Here is a 19,159-nt window from a genome sequence, read left to right as displayed (position 1 = left end):
ATAAATTAATGATTAACATATTTTTTAAAAGGAAATCAGGCCACTTGGGCTGCTATTTTTAATTTTTTTTAATTTTTAAAAGATTGCAAGAGCATAGTAATTTTAAGAAATATTCAATTTGATTTGAACAATAAGCAAAATAAAGAGAATTATTATAGCAATCATAGTAGAATTTAAGGTGGTTCGACTTTATATTTCTTCTAGTCCAACAATGATACAAAGGCAACATACAAACACCTAAGTTTACTTTGCAGTCCCAGTGAATTACTTACTTTGGCCTAAATCTTTTCTGGGGATGTTAACCTTAATAAGCATTTTAAACCTACTGGAATTGAAAAATAAAAAAGTAAAACCTTTAATATTGGCCCTTGATTTATATTTCAGTCTTTCAATTTATGTTTCAAAAACTGTCATTCTTTCATTATAAGTTCCCACCATACGTCCCAGAAAGGGGGGAGCAATGTTGCAAGAGAGTGTATATATCCAGTTGTTAAATCAGTCCATTGTGGAGGATGTTTTGAAAAACTCTGAGAACTGCCACTTGTTTTTGCTAGGGGAGGGGGCGGATGAGAGAGAGCTGCTGCTTTTGTTGTGTCTGAGTAGTGGTGCACTTTTTAGTAACTCTGCAAACATCAGCATGAAAAGGATGTTCCTGTAGAGGCAATGAAGCATGAAATCCCACAGTGCCTTTACACAGTAACAACAGCCACATGAAAGAGCGACATGCAACATGTCACTATATATAATTACACAGCCTGGGGCGTGGATGAAAAAGGAACTTAGTAAGGCTTTCTTTTCTAAACTACGAGGGCACGCACCCGCACCCCTCGGCCATACGTTCCTCGCTTTGCATTAGTTGCACCACGCGCGCTTTTTTCCACTTTTTACTATTTTCGCAAAACGGCCATTGTCACCTTTAATCACCTGCACGCGCCACCGGGCAAGCACGCGGGTTTCTTTCTTTCTTTTTATTCATCCACCCAAATTTCCTCATAGGAACCGTTTGCGCTCCCTGCCATCGCCTAGGTTCTTCCACGTTAGTTTCTCACTTGACGCGTTTCGCTCGCCAGACTTCCCATTCGCTCCTTGAAAAATGTTAATTTTCCAGCTCTTAAGCGTCGGTATTTTAAAATTTTGTTTGAACTGCCTCACTCCCACGCGCCGTAATTTCGATTTTAACTTCCCCCCCCCTTTTTTTTGCCTGTCTTCAAGTGCCTCCAGTGCACTTCATTCGGATACGTGTGGACTTGTTTCTTTAGGCTTCCCCGCAGGGGTCCTCCCCGACAAGCCCCCCCCCCATGCAAACGGGGCTGGGATGTGTTCCCTGTTACACTTTTGAAACCCCTTGCCTGTGTTGCCGCGCGCGGCCCCAGAAGTCGCGGCGAGGTCTCTCCCCGAGCGTCCGCTGCCCGAAAGACGCTGACGAGGCGCTCGTTTCGCCTCGCTGCTCGATCGTTTCCCCGGCGGAATTCGACCGTTCAGAGTTCTTTTGAGCAACTGGGAAAGTCACTCCAAATTGGGGAAACGCACTCTATGCAAATTTCTTCTGTTGGCTCCTCGTTTCCCGAAACCCCTTTCCTTTGAGGGATATTTTAATTTGGGTTCGGTGACATAATTTTTCATTATGAACCTTTTGAACTATTAGGACGTATTAAAAAAGCCGAAATATAGTCCCATTTGCTAAAGCTAAAATGTGAATTATAAACGGGTTTTGCAGATTATATTCGTCTTGTCTTTTCGTTGCCCATATATTTTATATTCTTACCGACTTCATAGGCAAGGTGACAATTAGTTTATGCACATCGACCAACGGGCTTTCTTACCAAATTTGGAAATGTTAAACTTTGTGCTAGAGAAATTTGGGTGGACAAATCACAATCTGTATTATTCCATTCTATTAGATTTTTTTTTTAAAAAAATCATGGTACCTATATTCTACACACACACATTCACACACGTACATAATGCATGTGTGCGTGAGAGAGATCTCACACACACTGCAAGATCCTATAGAACCTTTCAAAGCTATGGCACATTCCAAATTAAGTGCTCCAAAAGCAGTCTCAGTGTTGCATTATAGTTTAAGCTTTTCTCTGCTTCTGAGAAAGGGTGGCCTTGGGGTTTTTTAAAGACAAGTCTTATTTTGAGATATGTGGTGATTAGAATTGGGGGGGGGGTTGACCCAAATCACTCTATAGAAATAAAAAAGGTACAAAGATAGGCAAACCAATCACATGTAAAGTATATGTGAATATGTGCATGTACTGTTAATCTGTCTCGTTATTTTGTACATATAGTGTTAATCTCTCTCGGTTTTTTGCTTTATTCTGTGCCTCCTGTATAGAAATAGATGTTCACATCCAAAAACTTGTGTAGGAAGTTACCACCCAGCCCTCTCCCAGAATAAATGAAATATCCTAGGAAATATGGAAAAGGCGGAATATTTCTCTGAATGTGAAAAGGAAGAAACATGTTTTAAAAGACAGACTAGCTTCCTGCAGCTTCCTGCCCATCCCCCTTTGTCAATGAGCCATTAAACCCTGAGCTAGTCCACTTTACATAATAAAGAGTTCTCCCCTTCAGTTCCAGAGTAATGGGATTGAGGCATGATAATATTGGCCCTTTACCCAACTCATCACATGGCATCTGAGAACTCAACCAAACTTGGATTCAAAATGCATAGAGTTGCCCCTGCATGGGCCCATGGAAGTCTGACAACCAATCAGAATACAAGCTCAAGATCAAAGGCCAGAGAAGCCATAAAACCAGGGGCTCAGCTTTTCCTCCCTTTCCTTCTCTTTTCTCCACCAACATTGAAGCATGTGATCACCTTTTCTGTTCAGGACTCAAGCCATGTGGTCCTGTCCACCATTAAAACCATCTTTCCCAGCAGCCTCCATGTCTCCAGTGTCTTTTCTCCATTTGGAGCCGAACCCAGAAGGACATTTCTTCCAACACTTGCTAGGTATTAAGTGGTTCCTAGCTTAGTTTTCACGCCATTTTTTTGTGGAGTTAAAGTTTAAAAAATGCAAGCAGACGCCAACCGTCTGCGCAAAACGACTTTTTAAAAATCTGTTTGCATTTTGCAAGTCCGTGTGCACGCTTCCTCTTTGCGCGCACGGCATCCGCGAGGCAGTCAGCAGGCACACATGCTTAGGAGCGGTTCCTGCCCAAGCTGGCTGTCCCCATGCAGACCCGAAGGTGCTTCCCAGCCAGCGCCAGTCCGCCGCCCTCCCACCCTCTTCTCCCTCCCCTGTCTCCCTTGTGCGCGAGAGGCGCTCGGGGCTTTCCCACGCTTCCAAGACACCCGGGAGAGATTGGCGCTGCCACCGCTTCGGCTCATTCAGCCAATGAAGAAGGGAACAGAAGCACTTGGCAAGGAGGCCTGTCACTCACTCCTCCGCTTTCTCAATCCAGTGGTTCTCCCGGACAGAGGAGGAGTGACTTCGTCGACTGGGCGGGGCCTGGAGCTTGAGGCTGAGCTGCACCGTGGGAAAGAGCTTCAGAAATCCGTTCGATTTCTTGGCGCCGGCTTGGGGTGGGTGGGGGGTGGGGATAGGCGGGCTCAATCCAGACACTGTCCAAAAAAAGGGAAAAAAGCCTATTCACAACCTCAAGTTCTTGCTATTTACCTCCTGATTTGGAAGTTGGACTGTCTCCTTTGGCTACGATGAAGCGACCTTGCGAGGACACTACCTCAGATAGCGATATGGACGAGACTATAGACGTAGGGAGCGAAAACAATTATTCCGGGTAAGAAAAAGCCTTTTCTCCCCTTTAAACATTCAGCCTCTGCTTGTTCTTTCTTTCAGCTTAAGGGGGGGGGGGGGATTTGGGAGTGCAAGAGCCTCTGGCTCAGCGTCATGGACACTGACTGTCCTGTAGGATGGGACAGGGACTAAGAGCCATTCTTGTCTTCTTCCACTGGGCTGCCTTTTGCTGTGTTCTGACTTCATGGGTCCTACATTAAGATATTCACTTCTTTCTTTATACCTTGATTTTTTCACTTACGGTGCCGTGTTTCACGCCGGACTTCCAAATGCAGATGTTCACAATGACTCTGCATAAGACTTGTTTGGGCAGAGGAAGAAGAAAGGCAGGTAGCAACAGTTTTTATCATAGGCATAAGTATTAGAAAAAGAGAAAGATATGGATATTATTTTGGAGCATAGAAAAGAGAAAAAGCAATAGGAAGAGTCAACACTGCAAGGCAATGAACATCTTCAGAGGTAGCAAGGGAATGAGTAGATACTATCTGCAGGATCCTGTAGTAAAGGGCAAGGCTGCTGTTTCGTGCAGTTACTAGATGATGCCATGGATTTGAATTTATATCTTGCAAACCTTAAGTAATGTGCATTGCTGGAATTTCTACGTGTCGATTTGAGAAGTGAGAGGATATATTATAAGCCACATTGCCAGAAGGTGTTTATAAAGCTGACTTATATAATGCTTCAGGTAGTCCAGATGTTTAGATTCAGTTTTTAAAACACTTTGTTTTTCAGCTGCCCTTTCCATCTTTTCTGTTATGTAGTATTTATCTATAAAGGATGCAGAGGTTTGCTCCACAGTGTCCTTTGACTGACAGTAGTTAGAGTTGTATGCCTGGAAGCATTCTAGGTATATCTTCTGGAAAGGATGGGTAGTAAGAAATTTAAGAGAAAATGAAGAGATTCAGTTATTAGATGTTGAATCTCAGTCTGATTATGTTTTACTTACAAGAGGGACGCTGTTTAGATAGATGGAACAAGGCACACTCCAGCTCTATCACTGCATGATGCTCTCCTGCTTGTCTAACAGTTCTTGGACTCTGAGATGTCTGTGATCCAGTGATTGAAGAAAACACTTACTAAGGCATAGTAAGATGTGTTTACAAGAGTGCTTGTCAGTCATCGTGGCATTTTAGTTGGTTATTCAGCTACAGACATTAAATTTTCACAACTTCCTAGAAAAGAAAAATGGGTCACGTTTCCTTTATTTTCTTTGAAAATAGTACAATTTTAAAAGTATTGTACTTTGTCCTGTAATGTTGTAGACCTTTTAAAATATAATTAATAAAGAATCTATGAGAACATATAATAGTAAAATTACATATAGTTGGTTATGAAATCAATTTTATTTTTCTTCAGCTGGCAAGTAGTATTTTCAGCAGGTAGTAGTATATTTTTTTAGTTTGTTAAGACAGTAGTGTTTTCCACTTGTAGATCATTGTCTAATATTATGTAGTGAATGCAAATTACCTTTCATAATGCACTTGAAATTAATCTTTATTGATTCCTTGCTTCAGGGCATCACAATGTTAGCTAGTATAATTATATGTGCTACGCAGGTTAGTTACTCACACCTGATCACAGCAAATTAGCTATGCAGATTTAACTGAACAATTAGTTTTAATTAAGTTATTTTATGAAAGTAACTTAAACCCAGTTTAGAGTAGTATTAAAAATCAGAAGGTAAATGTAAGTAGATTAAGGATCTTTGTCCTAAGGGAAAATTTAATTCAAGTCAGTATAAGTTTGAATAAAACCAAAATAGAAGCTATACTAAATGGATAAGAGAAATAATAGGGCATCTATTAGGGTGTGATAAAGCAAGCATATTTATCTCTAAATAGATAAATTACAAAAAGTGTACACTTTGTCCATATTATATATTTGTCATGTGTGCGTTTATTGCATCCATTTACAAACTAATTTCACATACTCATTATAATGCAGAATTTATGCCTGAACGTGTGCAAATTGAAAAATAAGTTCCATAGATTTTACTGAAATGTTCAGATTTCTACATGAAGTCCTGTTCCTAACCTTTTATACCTGGATGTAATTTATGTCAAAAAATATATGCATTCCTTTGGTTGTATATGTTGCTGTAGTTAAAATGCTCAGTAAAATATGCAGAACAGGATTCTATCTTTCTGAGATCACAATTCCTGTACATTTTGTAATAAACATTTTTATTATTTCTGCCATATATGTGCCATTCGGAGATGAAAGGAGGCACATGGATTTTGGATTCAAGTAATTGTGTCCTAATACAAAACGCATTGTCAGCAGCAGCTTGTAGTACTCTCATGTTCAGAATTTTAATAGTAGGGACTTTTAAGTATATGATTGTCAGTTTAATTATTATTTAATGATCTCTCCTAATCACTGCCTGAAACAATTTTTTTAAAATACACTTTGTGGCTTGCTAATTTTTAAAAAAATTGGTGTGGGGGAATTGTTTAAACTTGTATTTATATTGTTTTCAGCTTGGCTTAAAGGATTCATTGAGAGGGTGGGGAGAGATTAACTCTTTGTAAGAAAAAAATGCACCAATGGGATCTAACACCTGACATACCTTTTCAACTGTTTCTTAGGCCTACTGCCAGTTCTGTGATCCGGTCAAATTCTCCAACCACAACATCTCAGATTATGGCCAGAAAAAAAAGAAGAGGGGTAAGGAATTCTCTCCAGTGTATTTGTAATGTAACATTTTCAGTTGTGTAAATATTTGCTCTTCCTATAGTTTTAATGCTTACATACCCATATGCTTTTTGTTTTTATTGAAATAGATTATAGAGAAAAGGCGCCGTGATCGTATAAATAACAGCTTATCCGAACTGAGGCGACTTGTACCAACTGCTTTTGAAAAACAAGTAAGCATAATAAATAAACAATCCTGTATGTCATTTTGTTGTGTCTTTCATAGAGCTCATGAAAGACTGGATGTGCCCGATCTAGCAGAGCAGGCATTTCAATAAAATGCCCTGTTGTGGCAAACTGATGAAAAGCAAAACTCTCCGCAAAGCTGAAAAATATTTTCATTTTTTTATTCGCTATTCCTTTGAGCAAGAATGCCTATGCTGTTTCTGTTTTTTGTTTTTGTGGGTAGATGGGGGTAATTTTGTGGGTAGATGGGGGTAATTTTCTGTAGCTCTTCCTATTTTATATGATACAGTTTTAAACATGACAAGTTCTCTTCTGGATAATTTCTACAGTAGCATTGTATTTTTCCCATTAATTTGTCTAGCCCAGTTAGTATTTTAAGAGTCATTATAATTGGCTGGATTTTTAAAAAGATATAGAAAAAAATACTGATGTAATGTGTTACTCATGCTATATTTGAAATGACCCAAAACTAATATTTTAAATGGAAATTTCCCCAAAAGGTTCACATGAAAGAGGACTAGTATTCTACTTTCAGAATTGTCCCAACAATCGAAGTAAATATTTTTTTCTGTTATGTGGATTGCTGATTTAAAAGATACATGGCAGAACGGGAAATAAAATGTTTAACTTTGTTTTGTATAGTTTATCCTTACTTTAAAAAAAAAACCTTAAAAATAATTAGTTTAGGGCATTTTACAAAAACTGATGCAATCTGTAGGAACTCATTTCAGCCTTTAATTTCTGAGTGCTGTATACTTTTCTTCAAAAATATAATAAGTACCCAATTAAAAATTATAATTGTTTAGAATCAAGATTCTGCTGAAGTCATAATTATCATAAGGAATGAAATTACTTCGGATTTGAAGAACAAATTTTATTCACCCCTCTGCCATCTTCTCTATTTCCCAAATAATTCAGAATTAGCCAAAAATTCTACAAGTTGAAGAGGTGAACAAACATACACCCCAGATCTATGGATGGATCCTGAATCAGCCTAGATGGCAGGGACAATTTAAACTGCATATTAGAAAATAAAATAAAATTCTTGATAAGTTTGTGAAGTAAAGAAAATAATGATTTCTTAAGTATGGTAACTTTCAATAATAGGTTAGGAGGTTTTGGGTACATCGTCCAATTCTGGTTATGTCTGAAACCTCATAAAATAGAGGATTCAATAAATCAGCAGCTTCAACTCTTTAGAATTCTATCACTAGACAATTTATAACATAAATGTCTGTGAAAGTTTTGGAATACATGTTTAATGATAGATTTTCTGCCTTTGCCCACCAAAAAGAAATGCTATATCATACCTAGTGATCAACATGCGTGCAATCAACATGTGATCCACATGTTCCAAAGCGATCTTCTAACTACAAAAAAAAAACATTTTAAGGCTTACTTCTCATTATTGTGCATGTGTTTCATCCATTATGCTGAGTAGGGATTATAGACTTGTATTCTGAGATATTTAGAAGGTAGTAGGTTAGGGACAGATATTTTAAGAAATGTATGCCTTACACTTTAAAGCTGCAAAGGTATCTAGGAACATATAAACTACCATTAGAAATATTTGCATTTCAGTTCAGAACACTTATTATAAATTATTTCACTTAGTGAGTAAACTTGAATTTAACATTGTAAGTAACTTCATATCAATAAGATCTTACATCCTGCTTTTAGGATTTTCAGTTCAGCTACGTATTCAATATACTCCACTCAATTTCACCACAACTTTTGCTTCCTAATTTTTATTTAGCAAGTAGCTTTTAACATTTAGTTTCCTATATGCATCCTTTGAATTCATTGTTCTAGGGCAATTACATTTTCTTTTATATCAGTGTTTATATCTATTTTTGATGTACTTCTAGAAAAGTCACAACCATGGTGGGACATCCACATTATTTTTCCAGTTGATCCCATTTTAGTTCAGTTACTCTTGGCATTTATCACCTCACTTTGTAAAGGAAGTGATGCCCCATTAAGAAAGCTGTATCATTAAAAATACAATAAATATTGTGGCTTAGGCCTCAGATCACTTTCTTTCTCTGTTCTTCAACTCAAATAGAAAGGGATGGCTTATTTTAGAGAAATAGGTTAGAGAACAGATTGTACAAAGAATGTAGATATGAATTAATAAACTAATTATAGCATAATGTAAAAAAATTAATAACAAATAAGTTAAACTTCTTTCCTGGTGGCCACACTTTATCTTGAGCAGTTTTGGAGGTGATTTTGGCCAGTCAAAGAAACCAGGACAAGAGCCAACAGTTATTAATTGCAATACATTATTTACTTTTAGAAAATCACAAACATTGTAAAACAAGGCTTTCTGAGACATTGGAAAGTACTCAGGAACAAGTAATTATAATTCCTCACTATATGAAAAATATTAATATTGAGACGACGACAAAATGTAATTCGAGGAATATAGAATAAAGTAATTTTAGAAAACAATTTAAATACCAGCACGTATGTGTGCATATGCACATACTTTATAACAGTAATTTAATGTAAATAAGATCCTTTTGAAATCAATTTTTAAATGACCCAAAGCCATATCCTTATAGCTGCTTTATCTTGATCTAAAATGGCTGTTATTAATTATTTTAATCGTATTGCTATGGAAAGTTGATGTAATGTTATCCAAAGAAATGTTGCATGTCTACTCTGTACTGGGGGTATTACTTGAATATTCATGTGCAAGTCTGTATGATTTCTAGTTACATTCGGAAGACAAAGTTACTAGTTTAACTCAAACTTTATGAAATTATGCAATAAAATGAGACAACAAAAGATACTGGATAGTTAACAGAAAGAAGGAACTTTAAATGGCATCATCACTAACAAGAACGAGTTATTTAGAACCAGTTTCTTAACTAATGGTACTAAATTATTATTAATATCCAAAACACGTTAGATTAGGAGGTTGTTCAGTTATTGGTATATTTAAACAAGGATAAAAAGATCATCTTAAAGACTTTTCCCAACTTGCACATGACCTCGAGAAAAATATGCCAAGACACTATGTTTCTTTGCTTGTGTTCCCAAGATGTCCCATCATTTTATCCTATGAATGAGATTAATTGTGTTCCAGTGCTTCAGGTGTGTTTCCCGCTTTATTCCAACCCTAAGGTATATGGTATACCTAAGGTATATGATAGCCCATAATATATAAAACCAGTCTTGTGATTTGTTATCCATGATGACTGAAGAATTTATTCGAGAATAGGGATGTCAATTTTCACACAGGTGTACTTTACTGCTGGCTCAGGGACAGATGAATAGCACTTCATAGCAGCATTAGGGAAAAGCCCAAATATTATTTCTAAGACACCAATTTATATATACACACACATACATACATGTGTGTGTGTGTGTGTGTGTGTGTTTGTAGATTTTCACGGGTGTAGGTATGCTGGTCTTGTTGTATTTGGGTCTTTTCCTATGTAAGATTGAGATTGTCTTAGCAACGTTTTGGCGAGGTCTTACTCGCCATCTTCAGACTGGTGTTTTCGGCTCAAAAGTGTGGTCAGAGCTGCCATCTTTCTATAAATTTTGGTGGGGGTGGGGGGGTGAAGGCTTTGTTTCAGTAAGTGGATTGATTGGCTGTGTGGTTGTATCATGATTGGTAGATTGGTGCTGATTGGTGCTGGCTGTGTGTCCATTGTTTTTTGTTGTAATGGCCTGGGTGGTGGGTGGGGCTTGTTTGTTGACTAGGGCTGGTTTCCAGATATCTGGTAGGTGGGAGGTATTGTCATGTTTGGTATCGTCTGGTATGCAGGAGGTGTCACATTTATTCATGTTATCAACGATGCCTCCTGCCTACCAAACATCTGGAAACCAGCCTAGTCAACAAACGAGCCCCACCCACTACCCAGGCCGTTACAACACAAAACAACAATGGACACACAGCCAACTCCAACCTGCCAATCATGATACAACCACACAGCCAATCAATTCACTTACTGAAACAAAGCCAACACTCCACACACCCCCACTAAGATTTATAGAAAGATGGCAGCTCCGACTACGCTTTGAGCCGAAAACACCAGCCTGAAGATGGCGAGTGAGACCTCGCCGAAACGTTGCCAAGACAACTGTTAATCTGCCATTGCTCTTTCTCCCAGGGACAGTTGGCTAATATGGAAACAGGTTAACCAGAACTTTGAACTGATTCTCCGCCCAAAAGGAAAACAAGATTAAACTAGAACTAAAAGATGGCATTTCACCATACTATAGATTCATATGAATAGTGTTCCAATATTTGCACATACATTTTTTAAAATGACAATAAATGGCTTTGGTTTTGCCTTTCATGGAGCTGAAGATAATCATAGCTGATAGTTGGGCCCTATTTGGTATGAAGTTCTCCTGCAGCTGAAAAGATTGCCATTGTTTATGGCAGTTTCCATTTGTTTCATTTGGTCATATAAAGAATTTATAGTGGATTTTGCAAATGTTTTCAGTAGGGTTGTATGCTGAGTCTGATATTGAGCTATATAGCTCAACTCTCTATATTATCATTGTCTATGCTTTTTCATGCTCCATAGAAGCACATGCATTATATATGTCACGTTATGCAGCGTGATATATAGTGCTTGTGTGTAACAATAAAGTCTGGACTACAGATGCTCAGTAGAAGAATTAAACCGAGAATGCTCTAATGGTTGGGAAAATTGAAACCATAAGATGCAGCTCAAAAGGGAGGAGACCAAATCAAAGCACAGAGTACTTTTAAGCCTTTATTGTTTGTGCCTCTTATCTCAAAGGGATCTGCCAAATTAGAAAAAGCAGAAATCCTGCAAATGACAGTGGATCATTTGAAGATGCTCCAGGCGACAGGCGGGAAAGGTAAGGAACTGATTTTCTAATGTGAGCAGGGGAAACCTTTGCAAACACCTCTGGCAGTTCTAGATTAAAGGAGTGGAAATTGGTGCTCAAGGCAGGGTTGAACTCATGGGAAAGAACTACTGGGACAAAAGGAGCACTTGACCCTGAGCTTGTGTTGGCTTTCATAACACTGTGGGAGAGTAAAGATTCCATTCAGAGACAGTCCAGTCAGAGATCTGTTTGGGGTTTCCAAAGAGCACAGCAATCGGCACAAGAGAGACAAAACAAATACCCCAAACATAAACAAAGAGGGCTGCGGCCACTATTGTGAGGTATGAAACAAAACCAAATTTAAAATTCATTATGCAGTTGCTATACCACGGGAAGTGGATCCAGAGGAAACTTTCCGTATTGTTTATGCATTGCCCTTTGTTCTAGAAAGAATGTTTTCCATGAAAAATTAGACTGTGCCGTTCGTAACCAGAACAACATCTAAGTTTGCATCTTCTGGGTGTGGGTTAGCTAAAGAGGAAACTCTATATTACTGGGGAAAGGGGGGGGGAAAGATCCACCGTAGGTGCTGACTTTTTTGTGGCTGACACGTTTCTCTTGTGGAATTGGGAATGTAGTACATACAGAATGTGGCTTTATGTGGATTTAGAGAACAGTTTTGAAATGTTTTAAACACTCAAAAAATTAAATATGTGAGGTGCTTTGAACACTAATAATAATAATAATAATAATAATAATATGATGATGATTATTATTATTATTATTATTTGTGGATTAGGGCTTTATCAGAGTCTTAATTATTTAGCAGTAGTTTTTAGCTTTGATTGCGCAGTTATATCTCTCTATCCCATAATCCTGTCTTGTTTTTCATAAGGGTTCATCAAGCCTTACGAAGATTGGGGGGGGGGGACTAATACGCATAAAGGAGATATGCTTCTGCAATTCTTTTGATAATTTGCACAAAGGCAGTGTAGAGAATGGATCATTTCTGTGCAATGTTTACCGTATTTCTAAAACTGGATATTTTCGAGATAATTATATTTTCTTGTGTAGATTGTCTGTAAAGGGGATTTATGAATTTCATCAGTCTTAGCAGCAGTCATTTTATCAGGAATTATTTTCTAGAAAATATGACTATTCCTCAGCTCATTCATGTGATTTCTATTCTTGCTAACATACCGTATTTTTCAGAGTATAAGACGCACCTTTTTTCCTCAAAAAAGAGGCTGAAAATCTGGGTGCGTCTTACACATCGAATACAGCATTTTTTGCCTCCCGAAGCCCTGTCCCTTCACCAAAATGGCCGTGCATACACTTATGGAGGCTTTCAGTGAGCTCCTGGGGGCTGGGGATGGAATAAATGAGCAAAAAACGGGTTTTGCCCTCCCAGCCCCCAACAGCACTGTATAAGCCTCCATAAGGCTATGCATGAATTTTTGTGACAAAAAAACAGGCCATTTTTGCTCATTTTTGGCTCTCCCCCCCCCCAGGAGCACTCTGCAAGCCACCCCACCCCCCAAGGCTATTTTTTGGGGAAGTTTGCAGAGTGCAAAAACTTTTTTTTTCCTTTTGGAAAACTCTTTAACTGATTGATAAGAATTACATTGATCAAGTGCTGTGCCAGCAGAAACAAAGTCATAGGTGCTGCAGATTGTCAGTGATTTCTTTCTACAGCACATGGATAAATACACCTGGAAACATCTACCTAGCTTCTCTCTCTCTCTCTCTCTTTCTCTCTCTCTCTTTCTCTCCTTTCTTCCTACCTAACTACTGTCTCTCTCTCTCTCTCTCTCCCTACCTACCTACTGTATTTATCTCTCTCTCTCTCTCTATCCCTCTACTTACCTACTTTTTTAAAAATTTGTCTCTTCAAACCTTAATTTGCCTCTTCAAAACCTGGGCCTTATACTCCGGTGCGTCGTATACTCCGAAAAATATGGTAAATAGTTGCAAAGAGTTGTATTACTAGTTTCCATTTGCCATTTATTGGGCTCTTTTTCCCATATTGGAAAAGAATAGCACGCGGTATATATATTTGAAATTCCATTGCTCTAACTTCTGAGCAAGCTGTGTATTTAGGGTATAAAACCAGAAGGATTAGAAAACAAGAAATGGAGGTGCTACCTAAATACATAAAAGTAACACGTTGGTTTTTTAAATTTATTTTTCTTTAGTATTTCTGGAAGAGAACTTAAAGCTATGATTGTGTAGGTAAGGATCTATGATCCTCTACACTATGTATCCTCTTGAATTAAGTAAACTTAATACATAGCTTAGTCCTCATGATAGTACATTGATTGCTGCTTTACATAAAGCAGCAATCAATAAAGCATAGTGACTAGGCCTATGTTAGTGATTTGGAACATAGCAATTAGTATACAAAAATAGTAGACAATTTAATTCATTTTCAGGAGTTTATGTTTTGTTTTAAAAAAGCTATTGAGAATTGTTTAAGTCCTATTCTTTTAATAGGAGGAATGTGTACACATTTTTCAGAATTACTTTTTGGGAGGAAACTAGTTTTAGATCTACCTCTCATTTTTATTGCTTTAAATAACAATACTACTTTGCTTGATTTTTTTAAAAATGAGAATATTTTTAAACAAGTAAAAGATAAACAAGAAAATAGAAAATGAAATTAAGGGGTGACTGCCTCAACATGCTGTGGTATCAAATTCTAAAGCTATGAAAATGGTCACCAATACTGGGTGTACAACAGTATTTCCTCACAATTGCATAAGCAAAGAAATAATACATTATGTGACATTCAGTTGAATACAATTAAAGATCTCATATAACATGTGAATGTCTTTTAGATGGCAGTAGTAATGATTGCAAAAACTGTATTATTTAATAGTAATTTGCTTTAGATTCAGTGTAAACATTTAATGCAAGTCCAACTACAGCAAGTAGAACATATTTTTAAAAAACGCTGGTATTTTCTATTATGCTTTTCTAGAGCAATGTTCACTAAAGGAAGAAGAATAGTCAGACCTGACTATTGAGGTCTAGAGTTTATGAAGAAGCAATCACTACAGAGGAAAGCTCCTTGGCAGTAAAAAGTCTATTACCTCGAGTGATGGCGCCGTTTGCTCTGAATTTGTTGCTGCTGCTGTTGTTATTAATTATGGTTGGTGACACAATCAGCCACCGTTTTAAATTGGATTTGGCATTTTTATCCAACTATTGAGTCCTTCCCAAGGACCTGGGATAGGCAGATGTTTGTAAGTGTTAGATATTGTTGAAGGATATTAGCTGTTCCAAGTGAAGCTGCCTTTTGTAGTTAACTGACATTGATGTCGTCAGTGTTGATGGTGGTTCAAGTGGTGCTCTAATTGTATTGGAACCACACCCATTATTCTTGGCACCATTTTTGCTTTCTTTTGCCATACTCATTCTACTACTGTTCGCAGGTTTTCATATTTTGTGATGATCTCCAGTTCTTTCTCTTCCGTTCTGCAGTCTCTAGCGATTGCTGCTTCCGCTATTATGATGTTTTTGTTACTAATATTATTACAGGTGGTTCTCCAGTTATGACCCCAATTGAGCCCAAAATTTCGGCTGTTAAATGAGGCATTTGCTAAGTGAATTTTGTCTTGGTACAGTTGTTAAGTGAACCACTGCAATTGTTAAGTTAGTGACTCCGTTGTTAAGTGAATCTGGCTTCTCCATTCATTTCGCTTGTCAGAAGGTCACAAAGGGTGAATAACATGACCCGGGATACTGCAGCTGTCATAAATATGAGCCATTTGCCAAGTCTCTAATTTTTTATTGCGTAACAATGGGGATGCTACGATGGCTGTAATTGTGAAAAATGATAATACAGTGTCATTTTCAGTGTCGTCGTAACTTTGAATGGTCATTCAGTAAACTTTTGTATGTCTACCTGATTCTTATATCCCAATGTTCCTTCAAGAGCACAAGTTACCATGTAGCACTCTTCTCTTTTTCCTAAAAGGAACCATCCTGTAATTCATCCAGTAGACTTTCAGGGCTATGGGTGAACGTGAATCTATGTCATTTTAGTCTTGGTCCAGCACTTTAACCAGTACAGCTCAATCCCTTCTAATTAGCCCAATGACTTGAGTACTACTGTATATCTGAACTACAACTGAATAAGCATGGAGGCTTTGTATTTATTGCCTTTATGCTTACTTTATTTACGGATTAGATTTATACTCTCCCCATTTCACTGTCTAGCAATTCAGGATGTTCTACCTTTTGTCTGAGTACCCAAGGCAGCATAGTGGGGATCTCTCCTCATTTTATTTTAGAATTTAGAATAACTTTACTATTGTCACTTTGAATGTACACTAATCGGCATACATTAAAATGAAATTTCATTGCATACAGCTCTCAAAGGGTCCACCTCCAATATACTGTATATTATATAATCATGACAAAATACATACATACATACATACATACATTCATACATATACATACATACATACATGCAAAATTATGCATATATTTTTTCAATAGCCCTGTGAATATAAGGATTAGGATTTTGCAGCCAAACTTTCAAATACAGGTAGTTCTTGACTTATACCAGCTCATTTAGTGGCACTGAAAAAATAACTTATGATCATTTTTACACTTATGACCATTGCTCAATCCCCATGGTCACGTAATCAAAATTCAAATCCTTGGCAATTGACTCATATTTATGATGGTTGCACTGTCCCAGGGTTGTGTGATCACCTTTTCCAACCTTCTGATAAGTAGAGTCAATGAGGAAGCCAGATTCATTTAACCTTGCTATTAATTTAACAGCTGCAGTGATTCACTTAACAAATGTGGCAAGAAAAATCGTAAAATGAGACAAAACTCACCTAACAAATTTCTCATTTAGCAACATAAATTTTGGGCTCAATTGTCATCCGTAAGTCAAGGACTACCTTTACTCGATTTACGGTTATAGTGTTCGTATGAATTCGATGCAGACTTGGGCTTTTATCAGTCACAGGGTCAAAATCATCATAATAGAAATACAATTTTAAATAAACCAAAGAAAGTTTTTTTAAAAAAAAAATTCTTCCTGAGATGACAACTTTACCAAGTTAATTTACATGCCATCTTCACTAACCTATTTCAAAACTAAAATATGTATTCCAGGCTGTGCTTTACAAGAAAGACCAAAGGAAGCATTTGATAATTAAGTTTATTTTTCCTCTGTGTTCCAGGTTATTTTGATGCTCATGCTCTGGCCATGGATTTCATTAGCATTGGGTTTCGAGAATGTTTAACCGAAGTTGCAAGATACCTGAGTTCTGTGGAAGGTCTGGACACGGCAGACCCTCTTCGAGTCCGACTAGTCTCCCATCTCAGCTCGTGTGCTTCTCAGAGGGAAGCCGCTGCCATGACCTCGTCCATGGCACACCATCACCATCCTCTGCACCCTCATCATTGGGCAGCTGCTTTCCATCATCTCCCTACGGCTTTGTTGCAGCAGAATGGATTACATCCCTCTGACGTCTCCCCCTGCAGACTCTCCACTGCCTCAGAGGTGCCTTCCCACGGCTCAGCTCTTCTCACCGCCACTTTTGCCCATGCTGATTCTACCCTCCGAGTGCCCTCGGCAGGCAGTGTCGCTCCTTGCGTCCCACCACTTTCTACCTCTCTGCTCTCGCTTTCTGCTACTGTGCATGCTGCGGCAGCGGCAGCAGCTCAGAGTTTCCCTCTGTCTTTCGCTGGAGCATTCCCAATGCTTCCCCCGAGTGCAGCAGCGGCAGCAGCAGTGGCAGCTGCCACAGCCATTAGCCCCCCTTTATCTGTTTCGGCAACTGCTAACTCTCAGCAACCCGGTAGTAATGGAAACACTAAACCCTACCGACCTTGGGGTACTGAAGTTGGAGCTTTCTAGATTTTCCTGACTTCTGCAGTTAGAACAGAAAGCTCTTGCACAAAGCTTAGGTGAACAGCTCAAGGAGTCGGACGGATGCTGAAGGCACAGAAGAGAAACAGTGAGCAAATCTCCCATAAGAATCGTCAGAATGGAGATGTTTTCTACTTCGTTTGAATCAGACCTCATACTGGATGACAGTGGTCTTCAAATGATACCCTGTGTCGCCATTAATGCTCTTGCTATGCATTTTTATTTGCCAGGGAAGTGGTGGATTATTGCTCACAAAATCTTCCTGAAAAACAAACTCTGTCCTAAATGCTTAAGTGCCTGCCCTGTTCTGAATAGGCAATATGTTTATGTGTGTTTTTTTGATTTTTTCCCCCTCTAAGGCTAAACCACCAGGCAAGCATGAAAATGATGCTGGAGAGGAAACAATAGAATTTGGAATTGGATAATAAGATCCAGAATAGGGATACAATTTCCAAATAAATATTTCTGCACACAGTAAGGTGGCAGTCCTTTAACATCAGTGGGATCCCACCAAACTAACTATGCGGAGTTGAATTTTAAGAATAACAAGGTTGCTGAGATTGTATATACTTAATCTCATCTAGTTTACCTTCATTGTGCAGTTCTATCAAATGTCTTCAATGTAATCTTGATAAAAGCACTAAATGTTCAGCGTGGTTTAAGAAATTACAAGCTTCCTGGCACTTTCTGTAAAACCATTTGTGTCAAATTATACCTAAGTGTGCATAACTTGACCACCAGTTATATACTGATGCATTTTGGATAAAGTCACAGCTGATATGTCTGGTTCATTTTTTGCAAGCTGGGAAACAGCTTCCTTTAGATTAGAGTCCCTTTTTTTCATCGCAGAAAGAGGTATGATTAAATAGCTACAATACTTTACCCTTCGGCCATTTTCTTTTCTTCCATTCAGTCATATATGATTGAAAACTGGCTTTCATTAGAGCTCAATTTGGCTCTCTTTGGCCATACCGTACCTGAAAAATTAGGGCAATTGTATTCCAGGAGATCTGGAAGGAACTAGACTGCTAAAGGCTGAGTTGTAGTAGCAACAACTTGAACTTTGGGGTTAGTTTCGGTTGCTGCCATTTGGTTTCCTTTTTTTCTTTCCTTTTTTTTTTTGTACGGGTTCAGTTCCCAACCCAGAAAATGTAAGTTTTTTTTTTTTAAACTACCCATACAAGCAGTACTATAAAAAGGTTTTGCTTTGTTGTTATTATTATTACAGCAACATGAAATAATACAAGTATTTTTATTCATTGACTCAAGAGCTAGAGTTAATGATGGGGAGGGCAAGTTAAATGAAAGCACAGCATGTATTATGCACTTCATTTCTCTGCTGTGTGGAGAAAGCAATAAACAGAATGTTAAACATTATACAAATGTACTTTTAAAATATTTGTTTTAAAAATACTGTTCCTAGTTGGAGGAGGGGCAAATTGTTCATTATTTTGGTAACCCTTTTTTCTATGCAAAAGTTTTTATGTATCACTTATTAAATGAGGTCTTTTTTTGACTGAGTTCCAGATATTGTCTTGATGTGATCAGTGAAAGGGAAGAAATTGAATGTGTTAAAAGTTAATGCAAGTCCAGATGGTAGTAGCTTCCTGGAGAAGTTGCATTGTGTTACACAACTAAAAGTGCACAGAGTCTCACTTAAGATTCTATTAAATTTAGTTTCTTATATGTGTGGTGAAATTATGCTAAATAAGTGATAAGCACACAATCACCCATTGCATGTTTGCTAAGTTGTTGATGTAAGTGGAAACTACAATGATCATAACCTGGA

At 38.0% G+C, this 19,159-nt stretch overlaps 1 protein-coding gene across 1 annotated transcript; it reads left to right on the top strand.

Annotated features, from left to right (window-relative positions):
- Positions 1-3,553: 3,553 nt before the first annotated feature.
- Positions 3,554-18,896, top strand: HEY2 (hes related family bHLH transcription factor with YRPW motif 2). Its single transcript, XM_014076459.2, has 5 exons — positions 3,554-3,753; positions 6,359-6,437; positions 6,554-6,637; positions 11,420-11,501; positions 16,679-18,896. Exons 1-5 carry the CDS (start codon positions 3,671-3,673, stop codon positions 17,356-17,358), a joined length of 1,008 nt encoding a protein of 335 aa, XP_013931934.1. The 5' UTR covers positions 3,554-3,670; the 3' UTR covers positions 17,359-18,896.
- Positions 18,897-19,159: the final 263 nt, after the last annotated feature.

The sequence above is a fragment of the Thamnophis sirtalis genome, unplaced genomic scaffold, assembly GCF_051295495.1.
Source record: "Thamnophis sirtalis isolate CommonGarterSnake01/CBP01778 unplaced genomic scaffold, rThaSir2_p1.2 scaffold_6, whole genome shotgun sequence".
In the NCBI taxonomy this organism is placed as follows: Eukaryota; Metazoa; Chordata; class Lepidosauria; order Squamata; family Natricidae; genus Thamnophis; species Thamnophis sirtalis.
Note: the sequence above shows the minus strand (reverse complement) of the source record. Positions and strands in the feature narration are given on the sequence as shown.